This window comes from Sus scrofa, chromosome 1, assembly GCF_054392235.1.
Source record: "Sus scrofa isolate SSC_HxYL_T2T_F1_AM1 chromosome 1, Sscrofa_HxYL_maternal_Yorkshire_Landrace_v2.0, whole genome shotgun sequence".
Lineage (NCBI taxonomy): Eukaryota > Metazoa > Chordata > Mammalia > Artiodactyla > Suidae > Sus > Sus scrofa.
In genome coordinates, this window is record NC_139383.1 from 284,614,482 (window position 1) to 284,632,753 (window position 18,272).

At 47.3% G+C, this 18,272-nt stretch overlaps 1 protein-coding gene across 7 annotated transcripts in view; it reads left to right on the forward strand.

The window, feature by feature from the left end:
- The window catches only part of NUP214 (nucleoporin 214), a 106,340-nt gene that overhangs the window by 63,546 nt on the left and 24,522 nt on the right, over window positions 1-18,272 (forward strand). For 2 of the 7 annotated variants that reach the window (XM_005660529.4, XM_005660530.4), the window contains exons 25-30: window positions 4,525-4,600; window positions 6,172-6,250; window positions 7,920-8,010; window positions 10,309-10,370; window positions 13,123-14,889; window positions 15,690-15,760. In XM_005660529.4, the coding sequence (XP_005660586.2) occupies window positions 4,525-4,600; window positions 6,172-6,250; window positions 7,920-8,010; window positions 10,309-10,370; window positions 13,123-14,889; window positions 15,690-15,760 (2,146 nt within the window). Of the gene's footprint in view, window positions 1-4,524; window positions 4,601-6,171; window positions 6,251-7,919; window positions 9,613-10,308; window positions 11,117-11,328; window positions 14,890-15,299; window positions 15,761-18,272 lie in introns of those variants that run through there. The other 5 variants (XR_014829322.1, XR_014829324.1, XR_014829320.1 and 2 more) reach the window with 4 other exon arrangements.

Consider the following 18,272-nt stretch of genomic DNA (forward strand, 5'->3'; position numbering starts at 1 on the left):
GGCTACAGCTCCGATTAGACCCCTAGCCTGGGAACCTCCACATGCCGCGAGTGTGGCCCTAGAAAATGACAAAAAGACGAAAAAAAAAAAAAAAGTTCATTGTAGACAATATAAAAAAACTCAGGTAGTTAAGAAGAACAGAATTAACATGACTTTTATTCCCACTGCAAGTGTTTGGTCACTGTTTACATGTTCATCTTTATCCCTTGAAAATTTAGTTTGTTAAAATAACGTTTGAATACGTGCTGCTTTGAAACCTGTTTTTCAACTTAATCATGAAACTTAATAACATTTTTCTGTGCCATTATAAATTCTCTTAACAGAATCCTGTTTTCGTATTTAATATAGATCTTTTTAAAAGCTCTAATGTGATTCCAACTTGCATTATTTAAGTTTTTTGGCATTTAGACATCATGCCAAAACTAGTTTGATTTAGCTGACTTTTCAGTGGTATTTTGGAAAGTACTTGAGTCGTCAAAGACATAAAATTTGCCAACAGGAGACAGCAGTTGGTAGTTCCAGTCTCCACTGACGGACGTAAAAGACCCCTAAGAATAGGAACCAGTAGCCTTTTTTTTTTTGTTTCTTTTTTCCTACTGACTGACATTTGGGGACATCCTTCTCGTGTTGTTACCAGCAACGCTAGAGTAATTTGACACTTAGATCATTTTGCACACTTGCAGTCCTATCTGTTGGATAAACTCTCAAGTGGAAGATCTCTGAGGCAAGGCAGATACCCGTATATGTGAGTGTGTGTACGTAGTATAAGTTTTGTAATTGTTGTCAAATTCTTCAGTAGAGCTTGTACCAGTTTCTCCTTCCTGCAAGCAGTGTGTGGCAGTCTGGTTCCCCATATCTTTGCCAGGATTATCAGACTTGAAGATTACTGCCTGTCTAATAGCTAAAAAAACCCCGATAGCTTTTGTTTTCACTCTCTTCTATTATTTCCTTTTTCTCTCCTGATTTTTTTGTTTCTTCAGTTGCTCTTGGTAAGTGGTCCTGTCTCCTTTTTTGTCTTACCTTTAAATTACTACCAGAAAAGGGAGTTCCCGTCGTGGCGCAGTGGTTAATGAACCCGACTAGGAACCATGAGGTTGCGGGTTCGGTCCCTGCCCTTGCTCAGTGGGTTAACGATCCGGCGTTGCCGTGAGCTGTGGTGTAGGTTGCAGACGCGGCTCGGATCCTGCGTTGCTGTGGCTCTGGCGTAGGCCGGTGGCTACAGCTCCGATTCAGCCCCTAGCCTGGGAACCTCCATATGCCGCGGGAGCGGCCCAAGAAATAGCAACAACAACAAAAAGACAAAAGACCAAAAAAAAAAAAAAAAAAAATTACTACCAGAAAAGTTACAGTTGTTTAAGTAGTTAACTTTAAGACTTACCAAAATTAAAGTAAGGGGCTCTTTGGGGCCCTTTGAAAATGTTGAAATAGAGGAGTTCCCGTTGTGCAGTGGAAACGAAACTGACTAGTATCTATGAGGATGCAGGTTCAATCCCTGGTCTCACTTAGTGGGTTGGGGATCCGGCGTTGCTGTGAGTTGTGGTGTAGTCACAGATGCAGCTCAGATCCTGCGTTGCTGTGGCTGTGGTGTAGGCCGGCAGCTGTAGCTCTGATTCGATCCCTAGCCTGGGAACGTCCATATGCTGCAGATATAAAAAGCAAAAAAAAAAAAAAAAAAAAAAAGTTGAAATAGGTAAAAGAATGGTTGTCCTCTTTCACAACAATAGTATGAATATTTACCTTGTTAAAATTCATTAACATTTAAGGGACCACTAAGAAAGGGCCTAGCCGAAATCTTAATGTTTGACAGTCTTAACAACTCAGTTTTATCATTGTGTATAGCACACACTTCCCTAGACTGTGCATGTATTAGCCTGCCTGTGACAGCAGGCAGTGTGGATGGGGTGTAGCCAAAACAAAAAACAAAACAAAACCCTGCCTCCTGTAAACATGGTGGGGGCATGTGAGAAGGGCTTTGTCAGCTGTGGAGAGATGAGGGCAGCCCCCAGTCGAGAGCCAGAAAGGATATGGAGTCCTCCAGCATGAAAAGCTGGATTCCACCAACAGTCTGCCTGGAGAGAGCTCATGTTCAGAGCCTCCATCCAGAATGCAGCCCTGCTCGCTCCCCCATGAGGCGGTTCAGCCGTGCTGACCCACAGGACCTGGGAGACAACAGGTGGGTGATGTTGCTTTAAGCTGCTGCTGCTTTTTTTTTTTTTTGTCTTTTCCAGGGCCGCTCTGGCGGCACATGGAGGTTCCCAGGCTAGGGGTCCAATCGGAGCTGCAGCCACCGCCTACACCAGAGCCACAACAACGCAGGATTTGAGCCGCATCTGCAAACTACACCACAGCTCATGGCAACACCAGATCCTTAACCCACTGAGCAAGGCCAGGGATCGAACCCACAACTTCATGGTTCCTAGTCGGATTTGTTAACCACTGAGCCACGACGGGAACTCCTGCGTTAAGCTTCTTAAAAAGAGACTCCTCTCTGTTCGAGGCAGGGTTTGAAAGCGGTTTGTCGTGACATTTTCCCATGTTTATCATATTTAGTATTTTCACCTCCACTTGTGTAGTGCTTTTTATCAGAGTGGCCTGGGTTATGGAGAGTCAGAGAACTTAAGCTCTCTTGGAATTGTTTTTCTCCAAGAACCTAATTTTACTACTTTGGGGGACCTTTGTGACACCATTACTCCTTTCTGAAGCAGTGCCCTAGCTGGCCGGAAGTGCAGACGTCGTTTGTAGACTCGGGTAGTAAGTACAGGTTATAGCGCCGTTTTCTGCCCGTGGTCCTTGGGGTTCTGTTTTCAGTTATGGAACAGAGCACTCAAATGAATTTCTGATGATCTCTTTTCAGGTCCACACTGCCAGGAAGTAGAAAACAGTCATCCAGGTGTGGTGTTTTCATCTCGAACATTTCTAGTTGTTGATTTCCATTGTTTAGGTTCATGATCATCCCCGAATCTTCGAAGCCGTTTATTCGGTGGCATACTATGCTTTTCTGTTCGTCCTCTTGGATCATAGTGGGTCCAATGAGGTCAGCTGATTTTTCAGCTGATGACACTAAACAGCATTTCTCTGCGGGGTTGTCAGGTGGCCCGGTGTGTCAGTATCGTGAATCCTAACTTGGTGTGTTTGGAGATTTAGAACACCCAAAAGAGTCACAGCATTATCACGAGTAAATAGAACAATAAATAATTATACCTCATCTGCTTCATGAATAGCTTAGTTTACCATCATGTCGTAACTAAATTGGGAGTGTCGGAAGTGTTTTAAAATTGGATGAATTGCTTCTTTCATTTTTATTTGCAGTTTCTTTTTTGCTTATCTTTGAGAAAACAGGAAAGATTTTCATTTCCCTTGTGATTTGCATGCGTTCACATCGTTTTTCCCCCAAGCGTGCTGTCTGCCCAGGGATTTCTCAGTCCCAAGAGCCTCACTCGCATGTTCTTTTTCTTGGTGATTCTGCAGCAGAGGGGGAGCAGTGGACCTGTGCACCTGCTTGGTGGACTATCTCAGGGGACAGGGATGTGTTTCTTCAGAGAGCTGGTTGTATATATATTCTTCTGTCTTCAGTGGAAAAATAAAGAGGGTTTTATTTCATTGAAAATAACTCCATTTTTCCTTCTCTCTCAATGTAATAAAGTTTTTGCTGGGGAAGGTTCCCATGTTATTCCAGCAGAGTATCCTAAGGTGATTTGGAAGATTGTTAAGTTGTTTTGATAATTTTTTTCTATGAGGCATGAGCTTATTTTTGTCTTCCTTCTTCCAAGTTAATTTTTTGATGGAAAATTATTACTCCTCCCTAAATGGGAGTCTGAAAAATAAAACCAGGTCCTATAATTGCTAGTGCTCTCCATACCAGTCAGTGGCGCTCTGGGCTGAGGACAGATAAATAACAGTTGCCTGCATCCTGTGTTCAGGGTTAACAAAAGGTGGTGGGAACTTTCTACAAATACAAGATGCACTTTGCATACAACAGCAGACGCGCAGGCTGGAAACTGAACGTGGTACCTCGGAGTCTCTGGCTGCTGATGGGATGAGCCCTGGGCTCTCGGGGCTGGTTGCTGTGCGCAGCCGAGGTTTCTCCTTTGAGCCACGCAGGCTGCAGATCGTGTACAGCCCCGAGATCCCGCTGAACGTTTTCTCAGGTTTGGGAAAGAGACTCGGGAATGCCCCACGTGATCTGGGATAGTGGTGCCGTGTTAGGGACGAGGTGGGGAAAGCTCACTCTCCAGGGAAGAGAAAGATCTACTTCTGAATATTTATAACTTTTTCCCTTAGAATGGCAGGAAGAAAATAGATTTTAGGGCCAGTGCTTTGACTTTTCTGCAAAGACTGAAGTTTCGTGTAAAGGATTTTACTCTTCAGTCAGAAGAATGTGCGATGACTTGGGCCAGGTCCCAGACGTCTATATTCTACCCAAAATTGGTATTATTTTTTTTTGGACAGAAGGCTGGCTGGGGGCCGAATGTGGTTTTTGCTTCGTCACGCCTTTCTCTTGAGTGTATGCTTTGTGTGTTTCAGCGCTTCAGTGCCGTACTCTGCAGCCAAGACACCTCACCCCGTGCTGAGCCCCGTGACTGCTAACCAGACTAAGCAGGTAACTTGCCAAGTTTTGCTTTGCTCACGTGACATGCAGTGACTGCCTTTGTCCCTGAAGACAGTACTCTTTGAAGTCCTTATGTTGATGAAATGACCTGTAAGTCTGACAAAGGCTTGGGATGCTTTCCCCACAGTTTATACCAGGCTTTATGTAGTAGGTCGGTCAGGACCTGACACTGTCTTTGGGGGCCGTTTGACATTCTGCATCTAGTCATCTCCAGTCATAGCTCTGATACCTTGTATTCGTATGGGCAGTCTGGGTTGGAATTTACTTTCATTTAACCCGCCTCAGTTAACCCAGACTGCTGCCCCATGCAGTAGACCAGACAGGTGTTCGGGTATGTTCCATTAATGAAGGCTCAGGGGACTGACGCAGGCTGACCAGAGCCGGAACCCAAGTCATCCGCCTTCTTCCTGTCTCCCGCTTTGTTCATTGTCCCTTTCGGTATCAGCCTCTGGGGAATCGGGTCTCATGCTTTCTTCTGCAACCTCGGTTTTTCAGACCTTGCATATTCAGTGATTTTGTTATGTCTACTTTCTGGCTTTTGCCTGGTAAACATTGTCTCTTACAAAACTAGGTTATGTTATAAACAGTTGAGCAAATCCGGAAGAAAATGATAGGAGATGGCTGAAAGGTAGACCAGTGTTTCTCTGAAACTTTCCCGAGAGAACTTGGTTCCTCTGCTGCTCTAATATCTGTCTCTAGAAAAGTGATTTTAGATCATGTTTGAGATTGAACCTCAGAACCTGCCATAGTGAGTTCTCAGACTTGGCATCCTGCTCCTTAGTTTGCCGTGACTTATCATGGCATTTAAACTATTAGCATTTAGTGTTTCTTCTGGAGGTTTCATGTTCAGATAAGGGGACCCATGGTAAAGCGTAAATCATGACAAACGAGAGTAAAAGAACATCGACTGGAGATGGATAAGTTGAAGAGTTTTGCTTTTTAATCTTATCATAAGTCTATTGATGACCAGAACTTATTCTATTCATTTCTTTTTTTTGTTTGTTTGTTTTTTCTAGGGCCGCTCCTGCAGCATATGGAGCTTCCCAGGCTAGGGGTCTGATTAGAGCTGTAGCTGCCAGCCTGCACCACAGCCATAGTAACATCAGATCCGAATTGAGTCTGCGACCTACACCACACAGCTCACGGCAACGCTGGATCCTTAACCCACTGAGCGAGGCCAGGGATCGAACCCACACCTCATGGTTCCTAGTCGGATTCGTTAACCACTGAGCCACAACGGGAACTCCTCTATCATTTATTTCTGCCTTCACTTGTGTATCACATATTCCAGCACCTTTCATGTGCCAAGTGTTGTGTCAGGCACTGAGGCAATAACCACAAGCTAAACAGGCGTGGCTTCTTTTTTGGTGCTTGCAGGATATTCCTGTCTCTGATAGCATCCTACATGTGGTAAGCATTTAAAAATATGGGCCTACGTTGAAACTTAAAAAACAAAACTAAATAAAAGTGTTTGTACTTGCTTCTTTAAATTATCATTTAACATGTTCCTTATTTCAGAAGCTGGTTTGTGGTTTCACATAAATGCTTTGCTTCTGTTCTAGGGGTCGCTGATAAATTCCCTAAAGCCACCCGGGCCCACCCCAGCATCCAGTCAGTTGTCATCTGGTGATAAAGCTTCAGGTCAGTTTGTACTTTTGTCTTAGTGAAAATAAGGTATTTTCTAAGCTCCACAATGGAAATAATTGTTCTGGATCACAAAGGCAGCTGATGTGAAATCAGGTAAAGATGCATTTGAAAGGCCTCAGATACAGTTGCTGTAGAATCTCTGGGAAATTAACAAGCCCTGTGAGAACAGTAGGCGAAAACCTGGCTTTGAATGTTTTTCCTGAACAGAAGCACAGATGCCTTTGCTGGATGTCGAAGTTGAGAGCAGAGTGAATTGGAACATTGAGCTAATAACTCTGCTTCTTCTACTAACAGGAAAGAGAATCTCTCTGGAGTTCCAGCGACAAGTCCAGAGATGGGGAAATACAGAAAGGAAATGGATCTGACAAGATATGATCTCAGAGTAGATCTAATCCAGTATTCCTGAGCGAGGCCAGGAATTAAACCCTCATCCTCATGGGTACTAGTTGGGTTCATTACTGCTGAGCCACTATGGGAACTCCATCAAGGATTCTTTGGAGATCATTTGTCTCTCCTGAAGTTAAGAATCAGGAGTTCCTGTCAAACCTGGAAGGACAGGCCTCACTCATTTTAATGGGGGCCTGGGACCTCACTGGACAGTTGTACCCTCTAAGTTTTACCAGTAGTCAGGCAATAGTTCAGGCTGTCTTTGTTGTTGTTTTTGTCTTTTTCTAGGTCCGCATCCGTAGCATATGGAGGTTCCCGGGCTAGGGGTCTAATCGGAGCTGAGGCCGCTGGCCTATGCCAGAGCCTCAGCAACGTGGGATCCAAGCCGCGTCTGCAACCTACACCACAGTTCATGGCAACGCCAGATCCTTAACCCACTGAGCGAGGTCAGGGATTGAACCCACATCCTCATGGTTCCTAGTCGGGTTTGTTAACCACTGAGCCACGACAGGACCTCCAAGATTGTTTTTAATTTTTCAAGATTGTACGTAAGGCTGCATTGGGCATCCTTGTGCACATCCTCTTGTGTCCTAGTGGTGTTTTCAATAATTTTACAGATATTTACCCCTAGTTACTTAAAGAAAAGGTGTTTTTTCTTACTCTTCGGTTTGGTTTGGTCTTTTTAAATGTAATTCCCCCACTCCTCCCTCCTTTTGAAAAGGAGAGCAAGAGGGGAAAGACTGTAGCTCATGCCCACACCATTAGTAGGTGGCTACAGCAGGAAGAAGCAGAGAGGGCGAGGGACTGCCCTTCTCTGTGTTGCAGCCAGTGCGTTTCACCTCTCTAGCATAAAAATACAGATACATTACTTAAATACAGAAACGTCTATGGCAAATACAGAAATGTGGAGAGAAAGCAAATAGCCATGAAGTCACTACTCAGAGGTACCTAGTGAGCATTACCTGTTTCTCTCTGGATTTTCTCCCTTTGGTATATATTACTTTTCAGTCATTAAAGAGCTATTTTTAAAGCCTTCAATTTGAACGACACTCCTGTTGTTTTCCTCTTTCCTGGAAAGGGGAAAGGGGGATGTGTCCAGGACTGGAACTGACGGTGCCACAGCCAGAAAGAAGGCGACTCAGGCGACGCTCTCCTTCTGGCCGCCGGCGCCTCATGGGTGCGCTCCGGGGCACCACGCATTCGGTGCCGCAGAGAACGAAACTGGAATGGTGTTTCTAGCTGGCTTTTCCTAATTTTTTCCCCCCCCTAATTTCAGGACCAGGGGCAGCCAAGATAGAAGCGGCTGTGACTTCCACTCCATCTGCTGTCGGGCAGTTCAGCAAGACTTTCTCCTTTTCTCCGTCAGGGTCAGTAGTGAACTTAAATTTGGTGGCAGATCACTAGCAACCTTACAGACAGCTTCCGCTAACCTTGCAGTAAGAGGTCGACTCGTGTGTATTAACGGCACAGGATCGTGGCGTTCTCATCACTGTAGCCATGCATCTGATGATACTGGCAGTAGCTTAATGTCTCATGTCAGTCTGTTTCCCCTCTGATTCAGGTTTATATGTGTATTATTGCATATTTATTTGGTTTGTTTTTTAGAATAAGCCTCATTTTCTTTTGGTAGTGGGTCTCTGGTTGATCTGGTTTATCACACAGATATTTTCTTTCTTTTTTTTTTTTTTTTTTTGTCTTTTCTAGGGCCGCCCTGCAGCATATGGAGGTTCCCAGGCTAAGGGTCTAATCGGCGCTGTAACCGCCGGCCTACACCACAGCTTACAGCAACGCCAGATCTTTAACCCACTGAGCGAGGCCAGGGATTGAATCCGCAATCTCATGGTTCCTAGTTGGATTTGTTTCCGTTGCGCCACGACGGGAACTCCGTGTCCGAAGCATTTTTACCATCGAAGGGTTGCGCATTCAGTTCCGTCAGAAAAGCCTCTTAAGCTGTTTCAGTTTATGCGTTTGTAACCAGCAAAATCTCCTTGAACTTCTTCAACCTTAAGAGGAAAAAGGAAGGTAGAATAGAATTCGACAGGGAAAATTGCATGTATTTTACTGTAAACCATTATGTTTTATACTTATCAAAGGTAGGTGGGAGCAAATTTTAAAGAGTAGGTCAGTGCCAGGAGTTACTGCATCTCTTACAAATGCTAAAGATTAACCTTTATTTCTGTGAACCAAGAAGAACCATTATTTAAGAACCATTCTTAAATAACTTGAAGCGGTTTGGGTGCTCAGGTCAGTGTTTACCTCTGGTAGATAAAATCTCTTCACCAAGATTGAGACAAAGAAAGAGACTTGTTTTTTTCTAATATGATGAAGTGTTTACACATCTTCTTTGTCCATTAGATGAAGCCAGTGATGGGTAAAGGAAAAATCTAAATCCTTACATTACTTACCTATATATAACTATAGTTAATATGTTTGGTTCCTAATATTTTATTTATTTATTTATTGTCTTTTTACCGTTTCTAGGGCTGCTCCTGCGACACATGGAGGTTCGAAGGCTAGGGGTCGAATCGGAGCTGTAGCCCCGGGTCTACGCCAGAGCCACAGCAACGCGGGATCCGAGCTGCGTCTGCAACCTACACCGCAGCTCATGGCAACGCCGGAACCTTGACCCACTGAGCAAGGCCAGGGATCGAACCCGCAACCTCATGGTTCCTAGTTGGATTTGTTAACCACTGAGCCACAGTGGGAACTCTGATTCCTTATATTTTAAAGCTGGATGGTTTTAAGTGTGCTATTTGAGCTTTTCTCACAGTGAAGAGTCTATTCTGGTTCAACTTGTGCTGAATTTTCTTCTTTGACTGTGGTGTAAAGAAAATGTGCAGAAGGAGAGGAGAGGGGAGAAAGGAGTCAGAAAAGTTTCTGAACCAAGTTTCGCAGTCCCAAACTAAGCGTCCTGTCCAAACAGCAGAGACAGTGGCTGCTCCTCTTTGATGCCGTCCATCATTTCCCCAGTGCTCTGTGTTCTCCTGACGTGCTCCTAGGTCTTGGGACCATCCGCTCATTCCCGCAGGCACATTCCTAGTGCATTTCTTTTTTTGTTGTTGTTGTTTTGCCATTTCTAGGGCCGTTTCTTCGGCACATGGAGGTTCCCAGGCTAGGGGTCTAATTGGAGCTGTAGCCACCGGCCTGCACCAGAGCCACAGCAACTCCGGGTCCTTAACCCACTGAGCAAGGCCAAGGATCGAACCCGCAACCTCATGGTTCCTAGTCGGATTCATTAACCACTGAGCCACGATGAGAACTCCCCTAGTGCATTTCTGGTTGTTGATTTCTTTGTTTATTTGCACTGTGCCGGCAGCCACCCCTGATCTCTAACCTGCTATGCCACAAGGGAACTCTCCCTAGTGCAGTTCTCTCCTTTGCTTTCCTTGGACTAGGTTCCCACCCCAGCCTCTGCCACGGAAGGCCCAGCCATTCTTTCGAGGCCTTCTCTCCTGCTACTCCCTTCTTACCTCTCCCTGCTTAGAGAGCTTGGGACGGCTCTATTGCATCGAAGCTGATGTGTTTTTACTTTGCTGACGTTTATCTTCCAGACTCTGAGTCCCTCGAGGGCAGCTTGTGTGAACGAATTCTAAAGTGTGCTATTAAAAGGGCAATGGTGCACCTTAGGTTTGTTCCCTTTTAACTGGTCGTCTTCCACTCCCTAGGACTGGATTCAATTTTGGGATGATCCCACCAGCACCATCGTCTAGTTTCACTGCCGCACAAGGTACAGTGTCTGCATGGCACAGCATTACTTTTGCGTCTCCCCCTAAACAAGGGCGGGGGGTGGGGTGCTGATGTGTTGACATTTTACTTGCGGTGCTGACTCTTGCTTAAAGTATCTGCAGGGAATTTGATGTTGGTATTGCGCATTCGAAATGGGCTGGAATTAAGAAATTGTTGGGAAGGACTTCTGTCTTCATAATTAAGAACAAGGAAAGGAAGCCGCAGAGACCCTGTATAGCACAGGGAACTATACTCAGTATTTGTAATGACTTATGAGGGAAAAGCATCTGAAAAAGTATATATATATATATATTTATATATAACTGAATCACTGTGCTGTGTACCTAAAACTAACTGTACACCTAAATCCAACTATACTTCAATTTAAAAAAATTAATTTAAAAAAAGCTTAAATGAACAGGGAAAAGATTTGCTTCTAGAAAAGCGGGGCTATGCTTTAAATGTGAATATTTACACATAAATTAGAATTTCTTTCTCTACCTTTTTCATATGTCATTTAAACTTTTGTCAATTTGTAGGATGAGATGGACGTATTACTATAGAAACAGGAGGTTGAGCTCATCTTTCTTCCTTGACAACCCTTCAGAAAACACACTGGTCCCATGAGTGTTGTTAGCGATCTGCCAACCAGCAAGTTTTTAATGTTGTAGAAGCATGTGGGGACCTGTAAGGAAACCAGATGTACTTTTATGTGCCTTCTAGTTCTCAGTTTAAGTAATTGAGCTTGTATTTCTTTTTTTTTTTTTTTTTTTTTTTTATTATTTTCCCACTGTACAGCAAGGGGGTCAGGTCATCCTTAGATGTATACATTGCAGTTACAGTTTTTTCCCCCACCCTTTCTTCTGTTGCGACATGAGTATCTAGACATAGTTCTCAATGCTATTCAGCAGGATCTCCTTATAAATCTATTCTAGGTTGTGTCTGATAAGCCCAATGAGCTTATATTTCTTTTACTTCCAAGAGTGATCGTCACAGTTTGCACAAGTGATGTCTTCTAGAATCAGACATTATGCCTGGGACCCCTGGAGTTGTCGTTGTATTTCCCTCTAGGGCTTTTGCTTCCAGTTGCATTTAACACAATTTCTTGTGAGTTTTCCAGTATTATTGCCAAACTTGTATAAACGTCGCTTTTAATGGCCACCTAACTTCCCTCTTAAGGATGTGCCATGATTAACCATTCACCTGTTGGACATTTCGGTTCTCTCCAGGTTCCCCTGTCATAAGAGACAGTGACCGTCTTTGATATATTCATTTTACAGATATTTTCGAGCGCTTTCTATGTGCCAGTGCAAGTGGTAAAAGTTTTTTGGTGCAAAGGAGATCTCCTGCAGTCTCCTAGAGGAAGGCCAGGGGCTGAAAGCATAGCAGACGTCCTGGACATGTGTGGCACTTGGGGCGTTCGTGATTTCATTCCTGTCTCTGGGACAGAAACTCTTAAACGTTCTTCCCACTTAGCTGTGGCAGACTACCCTGGGAGCCCACCCTCTTCCCAGTCCCAACTGCTAGAAGAAAAACATCTCAATGATAGAAAACATTGGAGAGGAACACAGTAATTGTCAAAAATCATCAATGGAATAAATTTTTGGTAAAACACAGTAGTAGTTCCATGAACATTGTCATTAATAGAAGAGACGACAACAAGCCCGAACATGAACAGCTCAGTGTAACACCGTGATACAAAGAGGGGCTTCTCGAAATGATCGCTGGTAGGAGGGACTTTGGTGGTGGTCCCGGGAGTTGGCGATAGCCAGAGTTCTTTTTGGTCTTTTGGTCACGGCATACAGCAGCCTGATGTGGGATTGTAGCTCCCAAACCGGGGATTGAACCTGGGCCACACCAGTGAAAGCGCCGAGTCCTAATTACTAGACCACCAGGGAGTTCCTGTTTTTCTTTTTCTTTTTTCTTTTCTTTTTTTTTTTTTTTTTTTAAGCCAAACTTTTTAAAAAACACTATGGAGTTAGAGATACCAACACGCACTTGTGATAGACTCATTTGAGTTTATAAATGTCAGATTTTAGGTACTCTTACTTACTGGCCACTCTTTGGAGAGGCCTTGTGAGCACTTTCGGTTATGTTCCATTTAATCTTCTCGACGACTCTGTGAGGTACATGCTGTTAATCTCTGTCCTGCACGTGGAGAAATCGAAGCCCAGGGAGGTCAGGTGACTTCTCCAGAGTCCCGCAGCTGACAAGCGGCAGAGCCTCAGAGCCACCCCAGGTCCTTGGCCAGCAGGCTGCACTGCCCCTGTAAAAGCACTCACGGAGGAGAGCCCTCCAAGTCGCCCTGAATTGTCGGTAAAAACAGTGGCCTGCGGGCGGACACTTTGCCCGTAAAACCAAAGAAAAGGCTTGCATTTGGGCTCGGTTGCTGGTCTATCGGGAGGTCCGGAGGCTTGTACTCCGCCAAGAGTGTTACGGGGGAGACCCCACCGGGGCGGTGCGGGAAGATGCCTTGTTGTTTCTCTGAGGAGTTCCGGCTTAGTTTCCCGTGCTCTAGGTCTGGGTGTACTCGTATGTAGTGGTCCCAGGAAGGGGGAGCGTTCCCTTCCCTCCAGTGAGGTGACCCGGCTCACGTTCCCGCGGGAGAGCATGGGTTGGCCCGACCCAGGGCAGCCGCCCCAGCAAGCCGGCCCTGACTGTCCGGGGGAGGCTGGCTTGGGCAAGGTGCCCAGCACGTGAGGGGTCATGCTTTGGGACATCCAACCCATTTCCTCCTTTCTTGTTCTTGCTAGGGCCACCGCCCCCCAGTAAAGAGTCAAGCCAGCTCGCCCCGTTCTCCTTTGGCGGGGGAGGCAAACCGTTTTATGAGACCGGGCCCGAGAGCCCCGCTCCCTCGGCAGGGACGACGTCAAATACCCCCGGACCTGCCGCCACCTCCCCCGGAGAGCCCGCTGCACCCGGCAGCAGAGCCACGGCGCCCTCTGGACCCTCTGGACCCTCTGCTCCGGTGCCTTCCACCCCTGCGGGCAAGCCGGAAGCTCCGCCGTCCAAGGCGGGAGAGCTCCTCTTTCCAAGCTCTCTGGCTGGAGAGACCCTGGGAAGTTTCTCGGGCCTGCGGGTTGGCCAAGCGGAGGATTCTGCGAAGCCGGCCAACAAGGCTTCCTCCGGCGGCCTCGCTGGTGCCGGTGCTCAGCCCCCCAAGCCGTCGCCCTTCAGTTTCACGGGCCCAGCCACCCCGGCCACCGCCAGCACCAGCGCCCCCAGCTCCACGGCCGGCGTCTTCAGCAGCCTGCCGCCCACCACGGCCGGCTCCTCGGGGGTCATCAGCTTTGGGGGGATGTCGCTGAGTGGCACTAAGACCGGCTTTTCATTTGGAGGCCCACCGACGAGTGGTGCCGCGCCCTCCTCTGCCCCGTCGGCTACCACTGCCCCTTCGCTGCCTGCGTCGTTCACCTTGTCGTTTGGGGGCCTCCTGAGCTCAGCATCTGCTCCCACCCCGCCCGTGGCCTCTGGTAAAAGCGCCGAAGAAGCCGCGCCGTCGGCTTTGCCTGAGAAGCCGGGTGGCAGCGAGGCCTCGGCACCAGCCGCCTCCCTTCTGGGGCAGCACCCAGCAGCCCCGCTGCCCCAGGCTCCTCTTCCGGCTTCGGACTCTGTCAAGAAAGAACCCGCTCCGGCCCAGCCCGCCGTCAGCAACCCCAGCGCTGCGGCGTCCGGGTCCGTTGTCGCAGCGCCTCCCGCGGAGCCCACGCCAGCGGCCCCTGGGAGCCCCGACGTCCAGCCGGAGCCGCCAGCGCCCAGCCTTTCGGCTCCCGGGCAGGCCGCCGTCGCCGCACCTGCAGTCGCAAGCCCGGTCCCTGCGGCCCCAGAAACATCCCGACCCCCCGCAACCGCCAGTGTTGTGTCCAGTGGTGGCCCGAGCCCCGCTGCGGAGACGCCGGTGTTTGGGACTGTCACTTCGGGCTCGTCTGTCTTTACTCAGCCACCTGCCAGCAGTTCTAGCTCAGCTTTCAGCCAGCTCACCGGCAACCCAGCCACTGCCCCCTCTGCCACCCCCATGTTCGGGCAGGTGGCCGCCAGCACGGCGCCAAGCCTGTTTGGGCAGCAGACAGGCAGCCTCGCCAGCACGGCGGCCGCCACGCCGCAGGTCAGCAGCGCAGGGTTCGGCAGTCCGGCTTTTGGCGCCTCCAGCACAGGGGTCTTTGGACAGACGAGCTTCGGGCAGGCCCCGGCCTTCGGGCAGTCGACAAGCAGCCCCGGGAGCGTCTTTTCCTTCAGTCAGCCCGGCTTCAGCTCCGTGCCCGCTTTTGGTCAGGCTGCGTCCTCCACCCCTGCCTCCAGCAGCGGGAATGTCTTCGGTGCCTCTTCAAGCACCAGCAGCTCCAGCTCCTTCTCGTTCGGACAGTCTTCTGCCAACACCGGAGGGGGCCTCTTTGGCCAGAGCAACCTTCCTGCCTTTGGTCAGAGTCCTGGCTTCGGGCAGGGAGGCTCTGTGTTTGGTGGCACCTCGGCCGCCACCACGACGGCCTCCTCCTCGGGGTTTAGCTTTTGTCAAGCTTCAGGTAAGGACTCGTGGAGGGTTTTACCTTGTTGTCCTCTGTGTTATTTGAAACTTTTGCAACAAACCTGCATTACTTTGTAATTTAAAAAAAGGAAGGGAAGGGTTTCTCTGGTGGCTCAGTGGGTTAAGAACCTGGCCTTGTCACTGCTGTGGGGCAGGTTCCATCCCTGGCCCAGGAACATGCAGATGCCCCAGGTGCAGCCAAAAAAGAAAAAACCGTTCAAATGAAAAGGAAGGGGAGGAGTTCCCCTCGTGGCTTAGTGGCTGACAAATCTGCCTGGGAACCATGAGGTTGTAGGTTCGATCCCTGGCCTCGCTCAGTGGGTCGAGGATCCAGCGTTGCCGTGAGTTGCGGTGTAGGTCACAGACGTGGTGTGGATCCTGTGTTGTTGTGGCTCTGGCGTAGGCCAGTGGCTATAGCTCTGATTAGACCCTAGTCTGAGACAAAATTTTTAAAAATTAAAAAAAGGAAGGGGAAACAAAATCAAAGGTCTCTTAAGTGATTTACTCGTTATTTTCTCCATTGCCTAGATTGGAAAACAGATCAACTGACTTATTACGAGGTACTTGAGCACACCTGAGTGCCATTTAAAAAAAAAAAAAAAAACTTCAGTATTGTAGAAGATTCATCCAAATTCAGCTTTTCTCTCTTACTCTCTCTGTCCCTCTCCCAGCCCCTCACCCCGCCAGGGCCTGCCTATGCTCTTTCCACACCTACTATCCCTCTCTCCTCTCCATAAACGCTTGTTTTCCTCACTTAAAAAAGAAAAATAATAATAAACTTTTCTTTTTATTTTACAGGTTTTGGGTCTAGTAATACTGGTTCTTTGTTTGGTCAAGCAGCCAATACCGGGGGCACAGTCTTCGGCCAGGTAAATACGTGTGTTTGCCTCTTTTCATGTCCGCGCCCATCAGACCCACGCGTGCTATTCGTGTATCACTAGCAGGCGCGCCCAGCCCAGCAGACAGCCCTGTGGTCCTCGGGCTCTGCCCTCGGGGGTTCTCTCGGGGAGGCGGAAGCCTCAGCCTCTGATTTGAGAAAATCACGACTGTTTTGATCCTTGGCAGTCCTTCCGGAAAGCCCTTTAAAGCACATTGCTTGATTTCCATTCATCTTCTGCCTGTTGTTAGGTTCCTTGGCCCTTCTTTTTTTTTTTTTTTTTTTTTTTTTAAAGGCTCTTGAACTGAGTTTATTTATTTTTTTTAAGTGGTTGTTTAAGCGAGAAGAAAAAGAATGCAGCAGAAACTGTGTGTGTTCTTTGTGCTAAGCTATTTGGTGACCTGAGCCACGCCAGTGTGTCCAGATAGTGGTTCTTGGTGTTGGGTGTGGTTTGGGGGGCTGTATGTGAATTGACACACCAGTGCTTGTGTAAGGCAGGTGCTGTTGTTATCCCCACCTGACAGATGAAGACACTGAGGACTCCGAGGGGTTCAGTTCACTGTTAGAAAAGCCAGCTGCTCTTAGACCATAGTGCGCTCACAAGGCGTCCTGACCTGTTGGCGTGATGGTGGCTTTCTGAAGGTGGAGTTGGTGTTTGCCCGCCATTGAGAAAGTGGCGGCCATAACCACATGTTTCTTATGGGTCTTCAGGAGGGGACCTTCTTTATCATCTTTTCTCTTTGAAGATGGGCTCTGTCCTTGTCTGATCCTGGACAGAAACTGAGAGTTGGGATTTTTTTCAAGTTCTGATCATCATGTGTAACGTCATTCAAACCAAGTTCCTCCCTGAAAAACAGCTGAAAATGGCTAGGTAAAACATAAAGACCGTAGTTTTTGAAGCACTTATAAACCAACAAGCTGTTTTCCCAAACCAGATTAAAGGGGAAATGGGAGCCTGTAGAGGCGCCCAGGAGCCAGCTCTGCCCTGCGAGCATCCTTTACTCGGAGAACACCTGACTGCCCTGTGTTAGTAACTTAAAGGGCAAAGGGGCAGACGCCTCTCCCCAAGGTCTGCGCTGAGAGGCCCTCGCGCCGTGTCCACCAGTCTCAGCCGGAGGATGTGGCCTGAGCCAGCTCGAGCATGCTGGTGTCTCCAGATGTCTGGCGGAACAGCACAGACCCTCTGGAGAAAAGTAACTTTCCGCCGCAGATAATCCTAGAGGACATTCCCACAGGTAAATTCATCACAAAAGGCCACAAGGAACTGTGAATAAGCGCCAGAATCAACATGAGACACACATTTGCAAAGACCTCCTAGGCTGTAAAGCAGTTGTTTTCCATGTTTAAAAGAAGACAAACTTGAAAATAACAGCAGCTTTGAAAAAGAACCAAATAGGACTTCTAGAAAAATATGACAACTGACAGGTTAAATCGGCAGATCAGACCCAGCTGAAGAGAGCAGTCCTATACTAGGTCAGGGTTCAGAGACCTTTCTCTGTGAAGGTCAGATAGTGAATATTTTAGACTTTGAGAGCTGCATGCTGCTTCTGTCACAGCCACTCAGCTCTGCGATTGGAGCACAAAAGCAGCCATAGATGATACATAAGTGAATGAGCATGGTTTTGTTCCCATAAAGCGTTCTTTACAAAAACAGATGGTGGGCTGGATTTGGCCCAGGGACTCTGTAGTTTGCTGACCCTTGAACTAGAGGATCAGATTAAGTTACCTGGGATTCATCGTGGAGAACGTGGAAAGTACGAAAGAGAAAGAACGAGTCTTTACAGAGGAAATCTAGCATACATTTAATCGGAGGGAGAAGAGAAAGTATGGTAATAGTAGAAGAGAAAGAGACAGATTTCCAAAACCAGCAGAAGATAGTAACCCACAGATTCAGAAGTCTAGCAAATGCCAAGCAGAATGTGTAAAAGGAAGTTAAACCCAAGACCTCCCCTGGTGAAACTGCTACTAATATAAAATACTGGAAGCACTCAGGAGAAAAGCCAGGTGACCTTCAAAGGAGCAATAGTTGGACTAACAGCTGATTTCTTGGCAGTAAACATGAAAGCCAGAGATAGTCTCTCTACTTAGAATTTTTGAACCCAGCAAAAAATATCTGTACAGGACCAAGTGAAATCAAGACATTTTTCAGGCAGACACTGAGGGTTTATGCCTGGCAGCCCTGACAAAAATCCTAAAGGATAGTGTTCAGGCAGAAGGAAAATTTAACCTCACTAAAATGACAGCTTTCTTAATTTTAGGGTAAAACAAGCCATGAAATAGGAAAATTGTAGCATGTATAGCCAGCAGAGTAATTGTATTCAGAATATATAAACAATACAAATCAAAAAGAAGAAAGACAGCTGCACCCCCACCAAAATGGCTGAAACTGAAGGGCTGACGCTACTCAGTATTGGTGAGGCAGTGGAGCAGCTTCGCTCGCACGGGGCGGGCCCCGTAAGTTCACAGAATCCCTCTGGCATCAAAACGAGATGGAGGCCCTGTTG